Source organism: Gadus morhua, chromosome 5 (genome assembly GCF_902167405.1).
Source record: "Gadus morhua chromosome 5, gadMor3.0, whole genome shotgun sequence".
In the NCBI taxonomy this organism is placed as follows: Eukaryota; Metazoa; Chordata; class Actinopteri; order Gadiformes; family Gadidae; genus Gadus; species Gadus morhua.
Genome location: NC_044052.1, coordinates 19,130,772 through 19,150,608, shown reverse-complemented (window position 1 = coordinate 19,150,608; position 19,837 = coordinate 19,130,772). Strand labels below are relative to the sequence as shown.

General features: G+C 44.6%; 2 protein-coding genes across 2 annotated transcripts; one reads left to right on the top strand and one right to left on the bottom strand.

The window, feature by feature from the left end:
* Nucleotides 1-1,766: 1,766 nt before the first annotated feature.
* Nucleotides 1,767-8,306, bottom strand: LOC115543801 (adhesion G protein-coupled receptor F5). The gene is made up of 13 exons (XM_030356391.1): nucleotides 8,153-8,306; nucleotides 7,852-7,958; nucleotides 7,633-7,691; nucleotides 7,141-7,265; nucleotides 6,348-6,575; nucleotides 5,888-6,142; nucleotides 5,627-5,773; nucleotides 5,054-5,241; nucleotides 4,771-4,947; nucleotides 3,034-4,380; nucleotides 2,647-2,688; nucleotides 2,212-2,247; nucleotides 1,767-2,122 (listed from the first exon to the last, which is right to left on the bottom strand). Exons 3-13 carry the CDS (start codon nucleotides 7,689-7,691, stop codon nucleotides 2,063-2,065), a joined length of 2,664 nt encoding a protein of 887 aa, XP_030212251.1. The 5' UTR covers nucleotides 7,852-7,958; nucleotides 8,153-8,306; the 3' UTR covers nucleotides 1,767-2,062.
* Nucleotides 8,307-14,416: 6,110 nt separating this feature from the next.
* On the top strand, nucleotides 14,417-17,040 carry LOC115543813 (uncharacterized; the record flags this gene model as incomplete). Its single annotated transcript, XM_030356416.1, is given in 4 exon segments — nucleotides 14,417-15,630; nucleotides 15,633-16,436; nucleotides 16,439-17,009; nucleotides 17,012-17,040. Coding segments are annotated over 4 exon segments (2,499 nt in total), but the record flags the coding sequence as incomplete, so codon positions are not given.
* Between the last annotated feature and the right edge of the window lie 2,797 nt (nucleotides 17,041-19,837).

The following is a 19,837-nucleotide window of genomic DNA, read 5'->3' as shown; positions in this document are numbered from 1 at the left end:
GAATGAATGGGCGCCATTTTGGAATCCGGTGTCCATTCTATAATATGTTCATGTTTCCCCTGAACCACTGAGCAGTTTCCATAGGAATGAATGGGCGGCCATTTTTCAGTCTGTGGTCCATTCTTTTTATGTCCGTGGTATGAAGCAGATCGTCCGTGGGTGGGAAAAAATTGCAACATTAACCAATGAAAGTCGCCGGCAGGGGGTGAATATTTTTTTATTTGGCTCAAAACAAAGAAGCAGTAGCCTGACTGCTATGTTCAAGGCAGTATCTTTGTATGTTCATCGTTTAGTTGCACTATAGGTTTTTTTTTTTGTATCGTCCTGTTTTTATCAGTATATGCCAATGTTGTTATCAATAAAAAAACATTTGCACAAGGCAAGCCGATGCACTTCTCCATGTTGATAAGAGCATTAAAATGAGAAATTAATGGGACAAAGAAATCAAGGGATATTTAGCATAGAAAAAATAATTGCGATTAATCGTGAGTTAACTATGACATTAATGTGATTAATCGCGATTAAATATTTTAATCGCTTGACAGCACTAATATAAATGTAACAACACACAAATAAATGTTTGATGAAAATTGCAAACATTCTTTTAATTAATATATTTATGGATTTATATTACATTTATTTAAAACAAGGCACATTTGTGTGTGGATCAGAAATGTGTTTGTGAAACTTATTTTTGTTTATGGATTTATTTTACATTTATGCATACCGATATCCATTTGTATGTGCATTGAAATGTATTTGTGAGAAGAGAGTAATTTATATATAAATCACGGATTATTATTATTTTTTAAATAAAAGAATTGCGTTAATCGCACAATAAAAAAATTAACGACGTTAAAATTGATTTGCGTTAACGCCGTTAATAACGTGTTTAACTGACGGCACTAATTTATATACAAACTGTTAAACTTGAATTAACAAGCACACTTGTTTGCATTTGTGTGTGAACTGGACTGTATATGATTTTTGAGACTCTCCTGATGTCGCTAGATTCACAAATGCATTTTTTAAACAAGGAACTCTGTAGCCAATCAGATGCCTCCCTCGTTTTCAGCCAATTTGTTTATGGATAAACTTTACATTTATACATACCGACATCCATTTATGTGTCCATTGAAATGTATTTGTGAGAAGAGAGTAATTTATATGTAAATCACAAAATACATTTGTGAATCCTTCTCTGTGCATTCATTATTAATGAGACTGTTTTGACCCCATAGTTATGAAACTAAAACTGTGATTCTGAATACATTTTTAGATGATATCGAAATTTCGTGGATAACATTGAAGATAGAAGTGTGTAGATTTGTTAAATGGTTTGAACGACGGTAAACGGTTGAAATATCACAGAGTTACGATGCTTTGAGTAATTTAAGTGTCAGAATGGGCAGACGGCTTCAATGGAACCAACTGTAGAATATGACGGTTTGAAACTAAAACTGTGATTCTGAACAAAGTTTAAATGATATCGAAATTCCGTCTAGATATTATTGAAGATACAATAACGCAGATTTGTTAAATGGTTTGAACGAAGATAAACGGTTGAAATTTGATTTAGATACGTCTTAAACCATTGACTCCCATGTTAAAAAATATATAATATTTTAAAAGTGGAATATCTTAAAAAGTATAAAATATTTAAAAAAAACTGAAAAGGACCTTGCGATTCCAAGCTATTCTGAATATTTTTAAATTTGAATGGAGTCTCTAGGGGAAAAATGAGGAAGGAGATAAGTCCCAAAGTTTGTAGAGAGAAAGAAAGAATGAATACAACTTATGAAGAACAATAGTTGAGCACTGCTTGCAGCACTCACCTAATAATAGTAAAACTAACAATTACGATAGGTTAGCTTCGCAATCTGTGCTTGCCACCCTAATAAATAATAAAAACCCTTGACATCACACATCCACAATAAGATCGTTATACATCCCATGCTCTAAAGTTGTAGCCTACAACATTAGGCCAAAAATAATTACATTTCCCTGCTGAAGATGAAATGCGTTTCCCTCCACTAAACGGGACAGGCTGGTGTCTCAGGAGTCAGTCTTCCATCGAAGACTGCATTGTCATGGAGGTCTCCTTAGTGGACGATGGCCGTCGCTAGGGGATCAGAGACAACGTGTCAAAACGACTGCAAAAACACATCTGCTAATGAAACAAGTGCGGTGAGTGATCCGTGTAGAACTCACAGTTGCGAAAACATTTTTCCTCAGTGCGTCTCGAACCTTGGTGAAATAAAAAAAAACGGGGTCCATTTTACAGTCAATTTGTGAAACAGCTTTTTGTTTGTAACATGCTCGAAAACACATTCCCTCATGTAGATGCTAAGGCTACGGGGATCGCTGCTTCATGGGAGAGAAGTCTCCTGTTCAAACTCAAAAAGTAATTGCACTTTTCAAAGACGGGCGGGGTTGGAGGGGTAGGTGGAGGAGCTCGATTTTTGCTAACTTGAAATTGAAGATCTCGCACATTGTACCTCTTAATATACTACCGTGAATGTGTTGTATTTAAAGAGGCAACCAAGCTGTGAACTCTTTCAGATCGCCTCAATGACCTATCAATGGTGACTCATTTTAGTGATCGCAGTATTTGCAGGTCAAAATAAAGCTGTAAGAAATAAATACCATTTTCTCTCCCACACTGACGGTCAACAGGATGAACAGTCCCTGGGGAAGTATTGGAGACAGAGCGGTTATAAAGGAACAGGAGTATATAGCGAAGTTTCACCAGGATCTGAGCACGTCATGTACGCACTGATTGTATGTTGTTCGTCCTAGCACTTAAAAATAGTACTTAGCATCGTGTAGCATCTTATCCTAGCTAGCTTTGTTGTATACGAGGAATGGGTTAACCTAACAATTGTTACTATTTTCTATGAACATCCTTACTGTACCGACAGCGATATATTGTTGTTTCTCTTTCTTCTGGCAAATGTACTTATCGTGAGTCGCTTTGGATAAAAGCGTCTGCTAAATGCCATCAATGTAAAATGTAAATCTGAGGGCTCCCACCTGGAAAGAATTACAGACACTGAAGATGTAGAAGACTGCGGACGCTGCCAGGCCATCCGCCAGGTCAAGGACTAAACTAGCAAAACCGAAGAGCCAGGTCACTCCGAAGACAGGGGTCAGGATGATGATGGACCTGAGAATGCGTATGGCGGCATGGCCACTGCTGCAGCTTTTACGTCCTCCTGGTCCTAATCCCTTGACGGGGTTCAACAGCTTGACAATCACCAAGGCCATGCTTAAAATGTTGACGAAGACGATGATGCCCACCGGTATGATGAAGGAATAGAAGGAGCCCTTGAGCATGCTGTGGTGTGTCAGCCAACAGCTATGGGCGTCGTAGTACTTCCCCTCTGCTCCGCCGTCGTTGGACACAAACGTGAAGGTCACGATGAGAAACGGGGCGCCGTAGCCCACTGAGTAGCACACGCCCTGGGACCAACCTTTGCTCAGATCCGACCACACAACCATGGTCTGGTAGAGCAGAAGGCAGCTGAGGCAGAACATCCAGCAGAACTGCGCAAGGAAGAAGAAATGCTTCAAGACCACGCAGATCTGACACCAGAGGTCGGAAACGTCCCCCGGGAATGCGGATGCAAAGAGACTGCAGTTTCCGATCAGGAGGGACACGGAGATGTTCACTAGCGTGATGTGGCGCAAGTACAAGCCAACGGACTTCGTCACGGTCTTCCAGACCAGGCACTCGATCATCAGGAACGAGACCAGAGAGGCGATGGAAATGGCTAGACCCACGCAGGTGATCTCGCGCAGCGCCGGCAGAATGACAGCTTTTCTTGACAAGAGGAGGGTAAACGAGGAGGAAAATTGGCACTTACAGCTGCCTTCGTTTCTCGATCCGCCCCAGACACAAAGGTCAAACGACCACTTCCCATTTCTGTCCATGGCGGCGCACTTCATTTCATGGTTGCGTTGTCGCGGGGAGATCAGCGTGAACTGGATCAAGACTTCACTGCCGAGGTCGTGATTGAACCGTCGCTCTTTATTGCTGTCACTCACCGTCACTACGATGCTGTTGGGCTTGGTGTCCTTCTGTATGGGCGGCAAGAAGTTGACAAGATTTTTAAAACCCGCCGTTTTCACAACGCCTTGTTGCCCGTCGACGGAAACGTTGACGCCGAAGAGAGTGTTCGTACAGCGCGCCAACTTGCAAGCCTTTATCTGTACATTTGACGCCCCACTGGCATGTTCCTTTGATATGTTGGTCTGGCTGATCAACTGCTTAACAGACTCCAAGTACAATTCAGCCATCGACAGGTTATCCGTGACATTTGACCTCCAAACTTCCTCCGAAGGAACGTTCAGGATGTTGCTGGACGACTTCACGATTTCCTGGTAAGACAGATTTCAAATTTTGACACAACAGCACAACCGAGCAATATAAGGTGTTGAACACTATTGACGGTTGTGGGAACTTAAAGGCGGCATATTATGCAACCAGTCGTGAGTGAGATTACAAGCCGTTTTGAAAATCTGCCTCTTCTGACATCACAAGTGGGTGTGTCAACCAAGATGTATGACGGATGGAGAATGTTTGCCTCAGTCCACTGGATAGGCTGGTAGACTGATCTATCCAGCGTACATCTAAGTGGACACGCCGACTTACGAAGTCAGAAGAGGCAGATTTTCAAAACGGCTTGTCACAGCTAATCACACTCACACCTGTTGGTATAATATGTCACCTTAAATTCAAACATAACGGGATCAACAATGGGGACTTACCTCTAATGTGGATGTATTGAACGAGGTGTTTAAGTTTTGCATGTTGTTGAGGATGTTGATGGAAGTATTTAGATTAGAAACACTGCTGATGCTCCTCGTGTTGTTAGTAGCATTTGTAAGGCGAGAAAACAGCTCTGCGGCATTCTGGTAAACAACTCCGAGACCTTTGTCAATCACCTGGGAGGCATTTTGGGCAATTATTTATCGGTAAGCAATGACACACATTGTTCAGCAAATGCTTTGTCTAATTATTATGTGATGAAACAAAATGTCTGCCACTTACTTGGGTGCGTTCTGCAATGCTGAAGAGGTCGCGGTTTACGCACTCTGACTCCTCCTTCCCCCAAATTCTGTTGATGTCACATTCCCGCGATCTAAACCCCTCTCTAACTCCCTCACAACGCAGCTTGGCAGTGAAGCCGGCCTTCGTGACTGGCCAATCCTCGTCCGCCTGACAACGCAGATCATTTACTATTGGAAAACAATTTGCCGGAAAAAAACGTCATCAACGGTAACTCTATAGTGCAATGATAAATCATTGTCTAACTGGCACAATTACATGCCTGCATTTTCCAAATCAATATTGCAACAATTTTCCAGTTTATCTTTAAATTAATACATTTGTTACCATGAACATCGTTAACTTAGTTAGCGTGAACAACATTAGAAAACATTAGTAACACCATTAATCCATTATTATTCGAACATTAGTTAACTATTAATTAACTGCGAGTGCATTTTAGGTAATGCTTATTAACGCATTACCTAATGTTAATTAATGGTTATTTAATGTACCCTAATTGTGAAGGTTTACCACTTCAATTAACTTGTACTTGGTGTTACACCTGAGCCGTACCGCCTATGATGTGGATTTCAATCGAGGCCTTTCGTGTTTGCTTCATCCTATTGCTGAACACACAATTCATGTTTGCCGGGTTCTTCGCGTCCTTTGGTAAACACGAAAAGGCAGTTTGGGCGTCGTAGGACCTGGGATCTTGCCCTTCTGATCATCAAAACATCAAATGAGTGAAAATTGCTGTTCCAATGAGTATCACACAAGACAGCAGGGAAATCAGAGTTAACAATCGTGGCTAAAAGACAGTGAACCCTTGCTTACCGACGTTTTGTCCAGCCACCAAAGCAGAAGAATTCCCCTCTACGGTCCAATCTACTGCATAGGGTTCGGTGCTGTTCTTTATCTCACATTTCACTCTCACCGACACCCTTGTGGAGCCATTTTTACATTGGGGGAACTGGGGGTCGCTGAAGATGACGATTTGAGGCAGAAGTGCGACGTCCAGTTTGAAACTGGCTCTGTGAAGTATCTTCACACCGGTATCCAATTCTGGCCTGAAGGTACAATTGATCAGGCCTGGGAAAAATGGAACAAGGGAACAGCTTCATCGTCAGTACACTGCAGTACAATGACATCTGCTCCACATATCTGAATGGATCTTGATTTCGTCAGGCATGACGATATTAATTCTTTGTACATTTTACTTTTGATGGCGAGTTTGAGGTTCATTCTTTTTTTTGGGGTCAGTTGGATGAAACGGAAAAAACTGACACACACACACCTGCCCAAATTTCAGATGTTTGTTGGAGTGTGAGTATGGTGGTCCCGTTCCCTTGTGAGTTCACATTGGACTCTGTTCCGTCTGTGATCTGAGAGATCACCAACGGATCTCTCAGTGTGGCCTGTTTCCACTCTTTGACCGTTATATCGTTTTGGGACGAATTGCAGACGATGTCGACCATGCTGTTCAGCTTCACCGGCTGCGGGGGGCCGCTTATGTCCAGAAGGCCTGTGGAGAATCAGTGGATATTATCTTTTCTAAGTTAGTATGTAGTACGTAGTATGAAGTAAATAATCGTACACAAGGGTCATTTCTGAAGCATTGGATTTGACTGTCTGTGATGAAAAAGTTAAAACGCCGGACAGGTAAATTACAATATTGAAAATGATATTGAATTAACATGACCAGGGGTGGTGGTCCCATTAGTCAAGGAAGGCAAATACCTGAGGCACCCAATAGCACCAAGCAATTCAATTGTAAACTTACAGCTCGACATCCACATGTTGAAAACCTTGAGGGGGAGGAAAACCTTGACGAGCAGGGCTGGGAACACAGCTTACCTAGCTTAGCTTCGATTCTAATTAACATTGAAAGCTTGCAACTGCTCTGCTTTTGAAAGGTTTGTTGTACTCCAATAGCATGCAAAACGAATAGTTCACGAGTTAACGTTCGAATAATGGGAGGGAACCATTTGGAGCCCCTTAGGCCCCTTCAAAAAATACTTATTTAATGTATTATATTGTATTTAGAAGATAATTATTGGGTTGTTCACGCCCATTCTATGGTTCTTTACCTTCAGTTTCCACTTCAATGGGGTTGTTGTCCAATGCTATCGCTGCTGCCGCGGTTTTCTGCCCCAAGGTCTTTGTATTCATTTGGGTGTTGACATATACCTCAAAGGATGCATACACACCTAGCCTTTAATAAATGATAATAAACGTAATTTATGTAAGTGCTTTACATAAATCTCCTCTCTCTCTCTCTCTCTCTCTCTCTCTCTCTCTCTCTCTCTCTCTCTCTCTCTCTCTCTCTCTCTCTCTCTCTCTCTCTCTCTCTCTCTCTCTCTCTCTCTCTCTCTCTCTCTCTCTCTCTCTCTCTCAATCACTTACTCTCTACCACTCACTCACTCAGTCACTGTAGTGGGCATTGAAACAGTAGCCTACAATTAATAGCCCATAACACAGCTAGGGAAAAGTGAAGTAAGACTACTAGAATGTATTGAAAGTCAGTGTTTTTGGTATGGCGTCTGATAACGCCATAAGGTCTAATAAGCGGTGTAGTTTACCTGAACCCGGTGACCTGTATGCCATCGAATCGCAGCAGGGTGTTGTAAACTGGTTTCATCTGATGGGGAAAAAACAGATTTCAGACAACAGCGAGCTAGTCACTACACACATGTGTTATAGATTAGGCTACGTGTTGCCAAAAGATCAAGACCGAATCAATTAAACCGTGCAATTCAACCCAGTAAACTAAGTCCTACTTCGCTCCGTCAAAAACCTACCTTATCTATCAGCTCTTTAGCAAGTGCTTTGAACTTCAGAGTATTCGGGTCTTCCAGGGAGTGGTAATATATCTCATTTTCCAGAAAAATCGACCCATAAATAGTGACTGTAAAGAAAAAAATATATACAAAAAAGGGTAATTTATTTATGTTTTCCATGGTTCAAACAATCGAGAATGCCGTGTGCTCCTCTCGGAGAAGATTCGTGATGACGCACAATTATGTAGGCCAATCTCATTTGGAGAAGTTAAGCCACGTGATATTACCCACATTCTTTACTCCATTATATTCATTAGCCTACCTCTGGTCGTCGGATGGCAAATTGGATCGACGTCTTTGGGAAGGCTACACTTGGTGGGATTGGTAGGATTACAACAATCGCTCTTCTTCTCACAAACTTCATTGCTCCATACGTGCCCGGCCAGACAGGAGCACAGAGCCGCCGCGTCACATTCTTAAAAATATTTAAATAAAAGTTGTATTCATTTGTCAGTTTTGATTTAATAAAAACACACAGAAAAACACATGAAAAGGCTTTACTGGTGATGCTACAAAAAAGAGGTCACTCAACTTGTAGTGACCGCAATGTCAATGACTATCACGTTATGTGGCGGTACGTCCAGCACGATAGAGCTGAGCTTGTCCGTGATGTTGGGGAGGGCGCTCGGCACGATGGTGAGCACCGCGTAATACACTAGCGTGGAATTATCTGGAACAGGACCCAGATTAGGACTCATCGGGTTAATGCTTGTATGTATTATAGTTAAAAGTTCATTGCGTGTGCCTATGTGATAACACAAATCAATTTACCTCCTCCATATGCCTAGAAAAGGGATTCAAGTAAGAAGGGAAATTAAATAAATTGACTTTTCCATTGCATTGTTAAACATGATTGAAGATTTGAATTCCACGTTCAAAAGACTGACTCACCTGAAAACAGCTCAATCCCAGAATAAAAAGAGTCAGGTATATTATACAGACTCTCATTGCACTCCCTTACGAGCAGGACCTACAGGCGGTTATTTGAGATTGTAGGCCTAATCAAATGTAATACAAATAAAATACATGACATCTTAGAAATAAACAGGTCATAAATCAAGAGCTCAGACTATAGGCCCAATTTAAAAATACTTATGTTATAGACCCATTAAATTGAATAAACATTTGAAAATACAATTTAGAAAATCAATAGATTGATAACTATTCAAATAGTACCTCTCCTTCTTGCTCAGCTGCGTGTTGTAAATTGGCCCCGCAGAAACAACATCTGTTAAGGGATCATTACGTCACCACCCACTGAAGGAACTGCAAGTTTTATCTTACCTGCCTCTGCATTTGACTATCAAAATAGCAGCTAGCTGTTTATCTGGGGGTGTCAGTGTAATGTGACTTCCCTTTTTTTGGAAACTCATTCGCAATAGGACTTAATATTACTATAGGCCTAGTTGTTTAGCCAGCAATAGGAGTTTGGTTGCAAATAAAAAAAACGTGAATAAATAGGCTACCATTTCACAGCCACTTCGTTTTTCTACTAAATAACATAAAACAAATGTTGTTAGATAATCCTATTTTTAAATTGTTTGGAGGGAACAAACGCCCAGTGTATCATTTATAGTTCAAATGAATGGCCCGAAATAAAAATGACGTTGTGTAACAGTCTACCACAATTGGCTTATGGTACCAATCTTTTTCCTCTCATCACGCAGCCACGGAATAATACATACGGCTTTGGCCGTATTCTCAATAAATTGGTGTTGTACCCAATGTAGCATAGTTGGTTAAGGTGCCTGTCCAGTAAACAGTAGATCCTGGGTTCAGATCCCTGCAGTACCTACAATTCTGCGTCACCATTAACTGTTGTACATTTTGATACAAGCTTTCTTGCGGCAACCAATAAACGTCTCGTCTTAACTGGTAATTAAGCTTGTGTTTGTGAACCTGCAAAGTATCAATGCAATAAACTTTCCTTCGATGTCAACTGCACAGCAATTTTCTTCTGTCTATTCTCGGGGGAATTTAATGTATACATAGAGTGGTCAGATGTGGACTTGAAAAAATTATAAACATTTATTCCATAATTTAAATGAACTAGAAGTGCATAGTTCAGCGTTATTCTGACCGACCCAACAGCAGTCTCTGATGACTTGCTCTTGTAAAACCCTTACCATAACCGGTTAACCAGGCTTGTTGTAAACATTTATCACCCCCACTAATATACCCCTCTGGTAATGTGAGGTTGATAACAAGAAAAGGTTGATAACAAAACAACACTGCGTGTTTAACATGTTGTAGAGCTTGAATAGATTAACGGTTATTCCATACATCCACTGCCACAACATGAATAGCACCTTGAGTACAGCTGAGAAGATGTTCCTTGTTGAATCCAGATTAGATTTGGATGTAATGAAAGCCTCCCTTGAGTCATGTCGAAGAGGTTTGAGCCTCCATGCTTAAACACCATCACATAAAGTTTGACCTTTCCTCCTCTTGGGTCACCACATAATGCTGATAAATAATGCATAATATACTAGGTTGTACAGTGTCACATGAAATAAAACCTACTCGTGTTGTATGGTGTAGAAGTGAAAAAAAATCTTTACTCTGCTTTTTTTTCAAAGCATCAGGTCATCAATGCACGTGAAATTAATGCAAATATTAACCAAATACAGCTTTACCAAACACATCCATTAACACGAGGTGTAACAGTAACAAAATGATCTGCAAAAAAATTGAAAGGAAACACAACGAGAATCCTGAGAATTGTAGTGTTTAGCGTAAAAGAAAAATAAGGAAATGCCTAACATGTAAAACATCATTCAGCCCCCCACTGTGTTGACTCTCGATTTGCATATTGGCACATGGATTGAAATCTAAAACACAACATTCTGTGTCGTCTCGCATCCAGTTAACCTTCGGTCTTGCGGTAGCATGTACAAAACGCATACAAAAGTCAATAGAGGAGGGAAAAAGGATATTAGGCCTAGACATATTTTACTTATTTTTGATTAAAGAAGGGGGGCCGAGGTGCGGAGCAGCACCTTGGTCTCTGCCTCCGTGGCTCCTTTGTCCAACGAGAAGGTGTTTCCGTTCCTGTCCTCCGCGTGCGTCTTGTCCGGGAATGACAAGAGGTGTGTTCCGTTAACTGTATGGTTTGGGGCCCCGTGTTCTTTATGAGAGTACTACCAAGAATCACTTGTTCAGAGTTCACCTAGACTCTGCATAGCCTCCCCCCTTAACCCCCCCCCCCCCACACACACACACACACACACACACACACACATCGTAGGTTATACGTCCTTGCACTTAAAAATAGTACTTAGCATTGTGTAGCATCTTGTCCTAGCGATCTTTGTTGTTTACGGGGAATGGGTTAACCTAGCGATTGTTAGCGCTTTGCACTAGGTTCTATGAACATCCTTACTGTACCGACAGCGATATATTTTTTCTCTTTCTTCTGACAAATGTACTTATTGTAAGCCGCTTTGGATAAAATAAAGCCCTAAATGTAAACGTTAATGTAATGCCTGCGTTATCCTCTGTCGAGGCGGAGGTTGACAGCGTCGCTTGGCGGCTGTGAGCCGTAACCGGTCGTCACCGGTCGGTTTAAAGGGACGGGTCTCACTTGGTGTGTTGGTACTCACGCTCTGTCCCGTACAACACAGCTTCTTCTTGTAGCGATCAGGCCAGAAGAACAACAGATTCCCCAGCAGGGGGTACACAGTGCCCGGGAACACGTCCTCCTCTTTCATTGGACCTTGGATGAACCGATAGGAAACATGGGCAGTAATGGCGCGTTTCCACTGCAGGGTGCGGAACGGATCGGTTCGCAAAGGTGCGGTACGGGTTGCGTTTCCACCGCCAAAAGTGGGTGTGACCCGGACTTAGCCGTACCCGTTTTGGCCTCATTTTCAGGACTCCTCCGTTGGGGTACTGAAAACGAGACGAGACGACTGAAAGGGTCCCGGGAAATTCTAGCTACACACCCCCTCCGTTGATTGGTCGACAGAATCATCCCTTCCGGGCGACGTGGGGATAAAAACAAACAAACAGTAGCCTCGAGGTATTATTCTTTACAATTAACATGTCGCGTAAAACGCTTGCTTGAGCGAACAAGGAGGTGGAGACGTTCGTCTGCATTCTTGCGGAGGAAGACGTTGTTTCGATGTTTACGCAGCTGCCGCGGCGATCAACATCCGGCCTACCTTAAAGGGTACTGTCGGCGGTGGAAACGCGACCTCGGAACTGAGCTGGGCTATACCGCCCCCTCCCTACCGCACCTTTGCGAACCGATCCGTTCCGCAACCTGCAGTGGAAACACGGCATATGAAGCAGGAAGAGGAAGCTTTCTCTCCCCTGGTCACAGGCCGTCAACAAAAATAAAATGTAAACTCCTTTGCCTGACATTTTAACATTAGGTCTGTTTTTATGTGTCTATATAGGTCTGTCATGGCCCCAGAATGATCTTTGTATACTCACGCTATATAATGATGCTAGGAGCTACATCTGTGAAGGGGCCATAGATCCTTTCACAGAAGAGTCCTGGAAGGCCTTAACACTCACTACACTGATCCTGGGCCTGCTCCAGTCATGGACAATGCCAAGGGAGCAGTCTTCACTGGCTCAGGCTGCCACCTGCACCCTGGTAAGTACCATTAGCAGACCCTTAACACAGATCCACGGACGTGTTGGTGGGCTCTGTTGTGGGCTCTGTGGGGGGCTCTGTGGCGGGCTCTGTGGCGGGCTCTGTGACGGGCTCTGTGGTGGGGTGTGTGATGGGTCAGTCATTCATTCCTACCTGATAGAAAGCTGACGAGAAGCCTGAACAGCACCACCACCAGACAGCTGAGTCTGCTGTACCACATTCAGGACAGGGAGTAGAGCCTCCTCAGCCCTGTCGGCCTATCAGGGAACAGCACAGAGCAGCTTGAGGGATTCACTAGAGGTTAGGGACCGGGGAGGAATAGCATTCTCAGGCCTGTGGGATTCACTAAAGGTTAGGGACCGGGGAGGAAAAGCATACTCAGGCCTGTGGGATTCACTAAAGGTTAGGGAACGGGGAGGAAAATCATTCTCAGGCTCACCTCAGCGTTGGGGGCGTTGCGCTGATATTGAAAAAGATGGCGGGAACGGCAGACATGTTGGCGTGTGAGACAGTGGTGTTCCCCGAGGGCAGCCAGGCAACGGAACAGTTTGAAGGCAGGACGCCACTGCCGCTGCGCGTCATGATGCTGCCGACGCCAACCAGAAGGCCGTGGCAAGGCCGGCCCCCAGGCCAACGAGGGCCCCCTGGAGAGAGTGGGGGGGGGGGGGGGGAAGTCACGGTTGTGTTCAGGAACAGAAAACTGCTGCTGAGGAGCAGCCAGGAATGGAGGATAAATGTCTGAGGATTGAACTGAGAGTCTCAAAAGGTTTGAACTGAATGTCTGAACAGGTTTGAACTGTGTCTAAATAGAGTCTGAGCCGAACGATGAAGCCAAAATAATTTAATGTTTGAGACCACTTTTCTCAACCGAAAGCTTTACTTGAATATCTGAACTGATGTTATTTACTCCTATATAGAAAGCTTTGCTGATCAATCATGCAAATCAAATCTCCAAAGCTTCCCTGCGATGTAGTTCTCAATTAAATGGAACGCTGCCTCCTTAAATCATTAGAAATACGCCCCATTCCAGACCCGCCAATCAAAGAGACTGACAGAGTCAGGGTCACTCACTGTGGAGTCGGCCCGGGGGAAGAACATCCCCAGGGAGAACACCCCCAGCAACGGCCCGCCCACCATGCCGAAGACCTTCAATGCTACCTACGGAACAGAAACAGTTAGATCTTCATCATCATCATATACATTTTTGACTTGCAAGTAGGTTGCGTCAAATCTGGCTGTAGGTGAGTTTGGTAAACTAAGATTCCATAGTGTTTAGAACTACGATTGTTTGTTTTAACCTTCCATCTGTTACTTCTGTGTGATTTAGGCCTATTTGGTCTGCCTATTTAGAAGAGTAATCGGTTAAGAGGCAACACTGTCTAGTTTCTGTCACTTAAGGGGAAACAAAAGGCTTGATAGCTGGACTTATTAAGTAGAGTCGGGAAGCTGAGTAAACTCAATACATTTTTGTCTTACAAGTAGGTTGCGTCAAATCTGGCTGTAGGTGAGTTTGGTAAACTAAGATTCCATAGTGTTTAGAACTACGATTGTTTGTTTTAACCTTCCATATGTTACTTCTGTGTGATTTAGGCCTATTTCGAAGATCGGTTAAGGGGCAACTCTTGTCTAGTTTCTGTCACTTATGGGGAAAAACAAGGCTTGATAGCTGGGCGGAGCTAAGACTGCCTCAGCTACCAGGGCTAGTTATTGTTAGAGTCAGCTGTAGCGCCTGGACCCTGCAAACAAAGCCCCGGGAAACAAAGACTAAGGGAGTCTCTCTTCGGGAGTCGAGACCCGGGGAAACAAAGACTAAGGGAGTCTCTCTGCGGGAGTCAAGACCCGGGAAACAAAGACTAAGGGAGTCTCTGCAGGAGTCCCTCGAGGAAGCCCGGGGAGGCCACTTGCCCTATTGTAGTTACGTTTCGTAATCATTGTCAGGATTTCTACCCGTAGACGGCGTTACCATGGCTCCTCTGCTCGGCGCAGTAACCCGTCTATTCTTTGCCATCCACCTACCCGTGCTTCACACTGACCTTGAGGTCATGGGAGGACTCTGGAACTGCCAATCGGCGGTCAAGAAGGCGGACTCGATTTCAGCCTACGCGTCCCTCATGACCCTTCACTTCCTGGCCCTGACAGAGACCTGGATCACTCCAGAGAACTCTGCTACTCCTGCTGCCCTCTCCACCGTCTACTCATTCTCGCACACCCCTAGACCATCCGGGCGAGGAGGGGGGACCGGACTCCTCATCTCGCCCATGTGGTCCTACCAGGTCCTTCCACTAGAGCACCTGGCCAGATCTGCGTTTGAACTCCACGCTGTCACGGTCACCATTCCTATCAAGCTCTCCATTGTGGTGATCTACCGTCCTCCAGGTCCCCTCCGTTACTTCTACGATGAGATGGATGCCCTCCTCAGCTGCTTTCCTGAGGATGGCACCCCACTCTTTATCCTCGGCGACTTCAACATCCTGCCAGAGAAGTTGCACTCACCTAAACTAACCAACTTTTTCGCCACCTTTGACTTAACATTAACCACTTCTCCTCCCACACACAGGGCCGGGAACCAGCTTGACCTAATATTCACCAGGTCCTGCGGCGCCTCTGCTCTCTCCGTTACCCCGCTCCCTTTGTCCGACCATCACTTTGTGGATTTTTCTCTCCCTTTGAAATCCTCTCCCCCCCTCCTCTCTAGTTCCAACATTGTCACCACTCGCCGTAACCTCAAATCCCTCTCTCCCTCTATGTTTGCCTCTACTGTTCTGTCTTCACTACCTTCTATCGAACGATTCTCTCAACTATCTACAGATGAATCTTCAGACACTCTGCTATCCTCCCTCTCCTCCTCCTTGGATTCCCTCTGTCCCTTCGACTCCAGACCAGCGCGATCCTCACCCCCCCCGCCCTGGCTGTCCCATCCTCTGCGGACTTGTAGAACAAAGTTGAGAGCAGCTGAGAGGAAATGGAAGAGATCAGACTGTCCTAATGATCTATCTCACTATCTTTTCTTTCTTCCAGATTTCCCCTCTTGTGTGTCAACAACCAAATCTGCCTTCTACCGGAACAAAATCAACTCCTCTGCCTCAAACCCCAGGAAACTGTTTTCCCTGTTCTCGTCCCTCCTCGTCCCTCCTCCCTCACTTCAGGCATTGTTCCAGCGTCTTTCAAGACTGCCAGAATAAAGCCTCTCCTCAAAAAAACAACTCTTAAAACAACCGACATCCAGAACTACAGACCGGTATCTCTTCTTTCATTCCTGTCTAAAACACTGGAACGTGCTGTTGCTAACCAACTGTCCTCCTATCTCTCATCTAACAACCTCCTTGACCCTCACCAGTCAGGTTTCAAGAAGGCACACTCCACCGAGACGGCTCTCCTCATTGTGACTGAGTCCCTCCATGCTGCCAGAGCCGTGTCCCTCTCATCGGTTTTCATTCTCCTCGACTTGTCCGCAGCATTTGACACGGTGAACCACCAGATCCCTCTTGCCGAACTTGGCATCGCTGAATCTGCTCTTTCCTGGTTCATATCCTACCTGACGAACCGCACCTATCAAGTGACATGGAATGGCTTGTTGTCCAAACCTTGCATGCTTGAAACTGGTGTCCCTCAAGGCTCTGTACTGGGGCCTCTTCTGTTCTCCCTCTATACCAGATCTCTGGGCTTGGTAATTGCATCACACAGCTTTTCCTATCACTGCTATGCTGACGACACTCAGCTATTTCTCTCTTTCCCCTCATCTGATAAAGCCCTGATTGCAACACGCATATCGGAATGTCTGGCGGACGTCAGCACCTGGACAACTGCCCATCACCTGAGGCTTAACCTCAATAAAACCGAGCTCCTCCTAATCCCAGGGAAAGATTGCCCACACATGGACTTACTGGTCACCCTCGAGAACATCACTGTATCTCCCTCTCCAACTGCCAGAAACCTCTGGCAGTATTGGTATTGGACAATCAGTTATCCTGCACCGCAAACATCACTGCGGTGGCCCGATCCTGCATATTTGCACTTTACAACATCCGCAGAATCCGGCCCTTCCTCACAAGGGAAGCAGCTCAGCTTCTAGTCAAATCACTGGTCATCTCCTGCCTCAACTACTGCAACTCAATCCTGGCTGGACTTCCTGCCTCTGCGATTAAACCTTTGCAGCGCATCCAGAATGCGGCAGCGCGCCTCGTGTTCAACCTACCGAAGTTCTCCCATGTGACCCCCCTCTTCCAGGACCTCCACTGGCTCCCTGTAGTAGCTTGCATCAAATTTAAGACGATGGTACTGGCATACAAGGCAGTCGATGGAACTGCCCCTGCCTACCTCCAAGCATTGCTAAAGCCACACACCCCAGCTCGATCCCTCCGCTCAACTACCTCAGCTGGACGTCTGGTACCGGCATCGCTAAGGGCTAGCAAAGGCTGTTCAGCAAAGTCACAACTTTTCTCAGTTTTGGGACCTCAGTGGTGGAACGAGCTCCCTGCCGCTTTCAGGACCGCAGAGTCGCTCACCATCTTCCGGAAAGACTCAAGACTCACCTGTTCAGAGTCCACTTCGACACTGCATAGCCGCACTCCCCCTTCTGGCCACCATTGTACACTGTGTGGTATTGTATTGTACTGTATTATAGTACTTAACAGTGTAGCAACTTCAGTAGCTGCTATCATGGCTGTAACACAGGGAATTGGTTAGCCTAGAGATTGTTGTACTTGCACTTGGTTCTATGAACATCCTTTCTGTACCGACAGCGATATATTGATGCACTTCTTATGACTTGCCCGTAACCTGTGCTCTCTCTCTACAGGCTGACCCGAGGCTGCCGTGCACAGGACCCTGGTGGAGTAGCCCTGATATCTAATTCTATGCTTAATTTAAAGCCAAAGAATAGATATATTTTCAGATCCTTTGCAGCTGATCTGGCTACATACAACAATATTTTGGTTATTGGGGATTTCAACATTCATGTGAATAACCCATCTGATGCCCTCGCAAGGGCTTTTCTGTCCATTACAGATACACTTAGCTTCAAACAGCTCGTCCAGCACCCAACCCACATCGGTGGAAACACGCTGGATCTCGTTCTGACCCACGGTGTAGACATTTCACAGCTAGTGGTCTCTTCCTACACCTCACCTTTATCAGACCACTTTTTGCTCACTTTCCAGGTGGTGGTATCCTGCCCCTGCAACGATCAGCAAGCTACTTTCAGCTGTCGCCGCATCACGCCTGCAACCATTACAGCTATGGCAGATTAGTTATCTGGTTCACTTGCACCTCTTTGTAACTATAGTGGTTCTGTGGAGTGCCTTACTGATGACCTCAACATTGCCTTGTCTGTTGCCATTGATTCAGTTGCTCCGAACGTAACTAAAAAACGAACATTGAAAAAACCAGCCCCCTGGTTTAATGCAGAAACGCGCACTCTGAAGCGAAGCTGCAGGATCCTTGAACGCAAATGGCGCTCGACTAAACTTGAGGTCTTTCATCTTGCATGGCATAACAGCCTGCTCACCTATAAGAGTGCGCTGACTATTGCCAGGAATTTCTTTTTGACACGGTGAGGAGCCTAACTCAGAAACAGACTCAGACCGTAGGCTGCTCGATCGTGGCAGGTGAATTCATGGATTTCTTTGAGAATAAGATTCAATCAATTACAGAGGAAATTGTTGCTTGCCGTGCGGCTTGTCCTACACATCCTGTGGGGCAGGATGGGGTCCTGCCAAGTAGGATAGGGAACTCTGACGCAACTCTCTTGGAGTTCAAGGCAATTCCTTTGGTGGAACTTGAAAGGGTGATAAAGGCATCAAAGCCAACAACTTGTATGTTGGATCCTCTCCCTTCCAGGATTCTTAAGGAACTTTTTCCCATGGTGGGGCCTGCAATCCTCTCGCTATGAATCTCTCGTTTTCAACAGGAATTGTTCCTTCCAATTTCAAGGCTGCGGTGATAAAACCGCTACTCAAAAAGCCTGGCCTAGATCCTGAATTAGTCAGGAACTATCGGCCTATATCGAATCTGCCCTTCCTGTCCAAGGTACAGGAAAGGATTGTAGCAAAGCAAATCGTTGATTATCTGATGAGGAACAATCTCTTCGAACCTTTCCAGTCGGGGTTCAGGAATTTCCACTCAACTGAAACTGCTATTACAAGAGTTGTAAATGACATCCTTCTTGCTTTGGATAAAATTACAAGCTTAATGCTTGTGCTGCTGGACCTGAGAGCTGCGTTCGATACGATCGACCACAGCACTCTTCTTCACCGCCTTGAACACTGTGTTGGTTTCGGGGGTACGGCTCTTGGTTGGCTTGAATCGTACCTCACAGTTAGAACCCAATTTGTGCTTCATGAGGGTTCAGAATCAAAGCACTGTAAATTACGCTTTGGCGTACCACAAGGGTCGGTCCTTGGTCCATTACTTTTGGCAATCTACATGCTGCCCCTGGGCGACGTTATCCGCAGCTTTGGAATTAGTTTCCATTGCTACGCGGATGACACCCAGCTCTACATTCCTGTAGATTCCGGGGACTCGGCCCAGATTCAAAGGGTTGAGTCCTGTCTGGCTGCTGTGAAGGGCTGGATGTCACAAAACGTCCTACAGCTTAACACTGGGAAGACAGAGCTGATAATTATCGGCTCGAAGCGGGACCGGGAAGAGTTTGAGGATGTCTCTCTGTGGTTGGATGGCCTCGCCATCCCACAGAGTGCGTCCGTCAAAAATCTCGGTGTCCTGTTTGACCCTCAACTATGCTTTGACCAACATATAAGAAGTATAACTAGAATTGCCTTTTTCCATCTGAGAAACATTGCAAGAATCAGACCAATGTTATCTGCAGCGGATGCAGAGACACTGATTCATGCTTTTGTTTCGTCAAGGCTGGACTGTTGCAATGCACTGTTGTCAGGATTACCGAACTCTACCACAAAAAGTCTACAGCTGGTACACAATGCGGCAGCTAGACTGCTGACCAGAACGAGAAAGTTTGATCATATCACACCTATTCTCGCCTCTCTGCACTGGCTACCAATAACTTTCAGATCAGACTTTAAGGTGCTATTGCTAATAATAATAATAATAATAATAATACATTTAATTTAGAGGCGCCTTTCAAGACACCCAAGGTCACCTTACAGAGCATATAGTCATCATACATTATTTTAAAAAAAACAAGACATTGTGTAAAAATAAATAAACATAAGCAATAAGAAATAAATAAAACAAAAACAAGACAAAACAAAACAAAAAAAACAATCAAAACAGTGATCAGTTAGACGTTGTGTGCGAGTTTGAACAGGTGAGTTTTGAGTTGTGACTTGAAGGTTGTAATGGTGTCTGATTGTTTTATGTGTGGGG